This window comes from Acanthisitta chloris, unplaced genomic scaffold (genome assembly GCF_000695815.1).
Source record: "Acanthisitta chloris isolate BGI_N310 unplaced genomic scaffold, ASM69581v1 scaffold5057, whole genome shotgun sequence".
Classification (NCBI taxonomy): Eukaryota; Metazoa; Chordata; class Aves; order Passeriformes; family Acanthisittidae; genus Acanthisitta; species Acanthisitta chloris.
The window spans coordinates 5,361-10,452 of NW_008684165.1; the positions used below are offsets into that span (position 1 = coordinate 5,361).

Sequence of the window (5,092 nt, forward strand, 5' to 3'; positions counted from 1 at the left end):
TGTTGCCTTCTTGCCTGCTGGCAGCACTCAGAGCCATGTCCCCTCCTTGTCCCGCTGAGGGGTGGCTCATTTTATCCCTTGGGAAAGGCAGGACCTTGCTGGCTGCTAGAGGACCCCCCCAGATCTCTCCTGCTGCATGGGCATGACCCCCAGATGTGCTGCTCGGGCGCTGCAGGGCTGTGGCTGGAGGGTACCCATGTGCCAACGGGGACTTTGCAGAGGTGTCAGGAGCCACATGGCCTTTCCTTCCTGCCTCAGGTGCAAGCTCCCCTCCTGCTCCTGTGCTGCCCACCGTGTCCCTGTGCTCCCAGCAGCCTGTTTCCACCCACACCTCCGGCTCGGCTTCGGGAGACGGCGGTTCCGACACCCACTGGGTGAGCACAATCTGTGGGAGGGAGAAAGCTCTGCTCCCCGGGGCTGCCAGGGCCAGCGGCTCCTAGGTAGAGAATTCAGACAGATTAGGAGCCAGGAGGGAGCAGGAGCTGCTGGGGAAGGCACTATGTGTCATCAGACACTGTTGGGGTCCCCCAGTGCTGGTGCCTCTGGGTATTGCAGGACTGCAGGGAGCTGTGTGGGCAGGGAGAGTGATGCTCAGCTCCTTCCTGCCCAGCCCTGATGTCCCACTGGCACCCAAAGGCTGCACAGGGACTGGAAGGGGATGCTCAGCTCCCTCCTGCCCAGCCCTGGTGTCCCACTGGCACCCAAAGGCTGCACAGGGACTGGAAGGGGATGCTCAGCTCCCTCCTGCCCAGCCCTGGTGTCCCACTGGCACCCAAAGGCTGCACAGGGACTGGAAGGGGATGCTCAGCTCCCTCCTGCCCAGCCCTGACACCCCATCAGGGCCCACAGCATGGGACAGGTTTTACTGTGTTTAAGGTAACATGAGTCTGGGAGATTTTGGCAAGGCATTGCCTAGAGTTTATAGCAAAAATGAGTTGGTGTTGCTGCACCTCCCAAATGCCTTTGGAAATCCATCTGCTATCATCCAGCTTGGATTTCTCCCACGCTGGTGTAAACTGGCAAGAGCAAGAGTCCAGCTCTGGGCAGAGCTTCAGCAGGGGATGGATGAGCCATCACAAAGCTGCCAAGGGGCAGCTGACCTTTAAAACCCAGAGTAGCAAGAATTCACCTAGAAAACACTGTCCTTCCTCCCCCCACCTCCCTGTTCCCTTCCCAAGGGGGAAGCAACCAGCCATGTGATGCCTGAGGGACCAGAGCCAGCTGTGCCCTCCATGGAGATGAGGACAGGTGAGCTGGAGACATGCTCTGGCAGAAGAGGTGTCCCTACAGCTGCCCCACACCAGAGCCTGGGGCAGAGAGGGAAGGAAACATGAAGGAGCTCTGGGTCTGGAGCTGGAGCCTCAGGGGAGAAGAGTCCTTGTGCACAGGGACAAGAGATGGGAGATTCAGCCCTAGTGTCCCAGGAGAGGGATCCACTGGGACCCCTGCACAGTGTCCAGACCCTCACCAGCAGCTGAGCTCCAGGGATGAGGCAGAGCTCCCCTCGCTTGGTGCCTTCTGGCATCAGCAGGACTCTCTATCCGGCTTTCCACCCTCTTGTTCCCCCACCCTGCTCATCTCCTACTCCATCCCACCCACTCTCCAGGCACTTTCCTCATGCTCTCTCAACCCTGGAGCCCAGGATGGAGGGCAGGAGGGGCAGGAGGGAGCCAAGACTGAGCCCAAGCAGGTCACAGCTTCCAGGCTCTGCTCCAGCCCTTCACCTTCCACCCTCATCATGCACATGGAGTGAGGTCTGTCATGCACCACCCACCAGTGACACCCTCCTGGGCACCCAGTGTGGCATGAGAGCAGTGAGCCCTCTCCATGCCATGCCTGGTGTGGTACTGGGGTGACTCTTTCCTTCCTCCCATCCGGATCTGACCCTCACAGGAGCCACAGCAGCAGTTAGTGCTGAGTCCTGTGCTGTGTCAGTGCCAGACACGCAGCAGCAGTGAGCGAGGGAGTGGAGAGAAGCCATTAGTTTGTTAAATCAGAGAGAGAAGCAGAAGTGAGTTAAAAAGAGGTGGGAGAGAAGGTGGTGAAAAGTGCAGCCACGTGGTCGCTCAGAGTGAGCTGTTACCTTCCATCCTTCGGCTGCGACGGAGGCTCCGTTGGGCCACAAGTCTGCGTGCCCAGGGCAGAGCGGGTCGTAACGGAGCTTGGGGAGGAAAGGGGAGGCAGAGCTTCTCTGAAACACCTGGGGAGTCAAACATGGGGGTTGGAGGAGGAGGCCTGGGGTAATGAGGACACAGCCCATGCCTGCAGGGATGTTTGTTGGGGTCACACCATGACCAGGGCTTGGCAGCAAGTGAAACATCAGCTGTTCGTGGAGGATGTGGAGGCAGCCTCATCCCCTCTGCTGCCTGCAGCATCACTGGTTTCCTGGCCTGCAGGATCACTGGTCCTGCCTGCAGCATTACTGGCCCTGCCTGCAGCATCACTGGCCCTGCCTGCAGCATCACTGGTCCCCCTGCCTGCAGCATCCATGGTCATGCCTGCAGCATCACCAGTCCCCCTGCCTGCAGCATCACTGGTCCTGTCTGCAGCATCACTGGCCCTGCCTGCAGCATTACTGGCCCTGCCTGCAGCCTCACTAGCCCGTCCTGCCTGCAGCATCACCAGTCCCCCTGCCTGCAGCATCACTGGTCCTTCCTGCAGCATCACTGGCCCTGCCTGCAGCATCACCACTCCAGTCCCTCTGCCTGCAACATCCCTGGTCCCGCCTGGAGCATCACTGGCCCTGCCTACAGTATCACCATTCCAGTCCCTCTGGTATCACCACTCCAGTCCCTCTTCCTGCATGATCATCAATCCTCCTGCCTGCACCATCACCTGTTTCCCTGCCTGTACCATTCTGTCCCACCTGTACCATCATCTGTCCCACATGCAGCATCACCAGTCCCACCTGCCTTCTAGGGGAAAACCCATCAGGGAAAAGCCATCCACGACCCACTTGGCCACCTCAGATATAGCAAACAGGGGCAGCATGTGGGGCACAGCCAGCCTGGGGTGTTCAGAGCCTGAGGACAGCATTTTGGGTGGGATCTCTGCAGTGCCCTGTGCACAAAACCCAACGAACCTCCAGCTGCAGCTGTGTAGTGTTAAAAACCAAAGGAGTCTGGCTTAAAGCCTGAGATGGGGTGGAAGTGCTGATGGTGACTCAGGTGGGATCTGGCTGGGGACCACTGCTCCATGCTGCCCATCCCTATGGCACTGCAGTCCTGCTGGGAGACAGGTGAGGAGGAGGAAGTTCACTGCAGTGCCAATGTGTGGGATGTCACACCCAGATTCTACCCCCTGGAGCTGGGCACAGCCACCCAGGAGCAGGCAGGGCAGGGTGGGCAGCACGGTGGGTGTGGGTAGGCTGGGGATCCTGCAGCTCCTCCCACACTCACCTCCAGCTCTGCGATGATTCTGTCCTCATCATCATCATCTTTGATGGCAGAGGCGATGATGGGGGGGGTGGATGCTGGTCTGACCACCTCTGACACTGTCCTTCTCAGCTTCACCTGTGGCTTCTGCGTCTCCAGCTCCTCCGACTCAGCCTTCTGCCAGGGGGAGCAAAGTGGTGAGGGGTGGGAGGCACCAGGGGCTGCTGATGGTGACCTCAGGCTCAGCTCAGAAGCCACCCCACATCCCCTGCTCCCTACCTTCATAAACCCAGGCTCCTTCTTGCTGGTGACAATGACCTCTCCGCTGCGGGTGGTGGTGAGCCCATGGGACGAGGGGAAGCTCCGGCGTGGAGGGGGAGGTGGAGGTGATTTGGAGGGTTTCTCGGTCCGGTACCGCGGCACCGTCAGCTCATCTGAGCACAAAGGATGCTGTGAGGCCATGACACCTTCCCCTGCCCCTCTCATAGAATCAGCAAGGTTGGAGGAGACCTCTAAGTTCATCAAGTCCAACAAAAACATCCCAGCTCTGCCTGGCCACAACCCTCCCCTTGGGGCAGCACAGATCAGCCCAAGGGGCACCCACTGGTGGTGGCACTGCCATGGCTCACAGAGCATCACACACTCTCAGCCCCAGAGGTGTCCCCTGCCCTCCCCACACTGTACCTGAGCCCCTGCGGCCGTTGGGGTCCCCTTTGCCCCCCGATTTCGGCGCATGCTGCGGCTTGGAGGGTTTGTGCTCGGGCGTGCAGGCAGCGCTGCTGCTGCCGCCGGTGGCTTGTTTGTGCTTGGCAGCGAATTCCAGGTCGGGAATGGCCTTCATCAGCTCGGCTTGTGTCTCCTCCAGGAGCCGGTTGATGTCCTTGGCACTGTACTGGGTCAGTGCTGCCCGTTTCTCCTCCCAGTCGCGCTCCGCAGCCTGCGGATGGCAGGCAGAGCCCACTCAGCCCCAGCCACACGGCAGCTCCTCCTGCCCTCCATGGGGGGATGTGACCCACAGCTCTGCAGCCACCCCCAAAAAAGCTGCCGAGGCTGGGAGGAGCTGGGGGGCTGTGTTGTCCCATCCCCAAGCTGCACAACACGCACGCATGCAATCGGATGCACTCCCAGTGCCACATCAGCCAGGGCTCCCATCATAAAACAACCCCAGCAAGGAGGAGGAGGATGGACCCATCTGCTCCCAGTTTCAGCTAGGAGACATAGACAGACCCTCTACAAGAGCCCTCCCAGCTGAGGAACCTCCACCCCCATGCATGCAATTGGGTGTGCTCCCAATGCCACACCACCCAGGGCTCCCACCATCCAACAACCCCAGCAAGGAGGAGGAGGATGAACCTGTCTGTTCCCAGTTTCAAATGGGAGACACAGACCCTCTACAAGAGCCCTCCCAGCTGAGGAACGTGTCTTGGCAGGGACCATCTCCGGAGCTCGGGAAGGGTTATTGCTCTTGGAGGGGTGAGTTTGGGTCTGGGGGGGGCTGTGCCCAAAGCTGGGCATGCCCAGGGTCTCCGTGGCAGCTGTCAGGTGGTGGAGGCTCACAGGGGGGCTGGTGGGCATCTCCAAATCCAGCCCTTTGCTGAAGTCTGTCTCGGGGGCCACCTTCTTTGGGGACTGGCTCAGGCTGCTGGGGGAGGTCCACACACCCTCGTCCACTTGCCTGCCAGGGACAGAAAGAAGGTGCTGAGTGGCTGCACAGCACT

The 5,092-nt window shown here is 60.2% G+C and overlaps 1 protein-coding gene across 1 annotated transcript in view; it reads right to left on the reverse strand.

The window, feature by feature from the left end:
• Window positions 1-5,092, reverse strand: part of SRCIN1 (SRC kinase signaling inhibitor 1) — a gene marked incomplete at its 5' end in the record, with an annotated part of 14,985 nt that overhangs the window by 5,227 nt on the left and 4,666 nt on the right. The window contains 4 exons of the mRNA XM_009079212.1: window positions 3,399-3,551; window positions 3,654-3,808; window positions 4,059-4,311; window positions 4,809-5,049. Of these exons, the coding sequence (XP_009077460.1) occupies window positions 3,399-3,551; window positions 3,654-3,808; window positions 4,059-4,311; window positions 4,809-5,049 (802 nt within the window). The remainder of the gene's footprint in view (window positions 1-3,398; window positions 3,552-3,653; window positions 3,809-4,058; window positions 4,312-4,808; window positions 5,050-5,092) is intronic.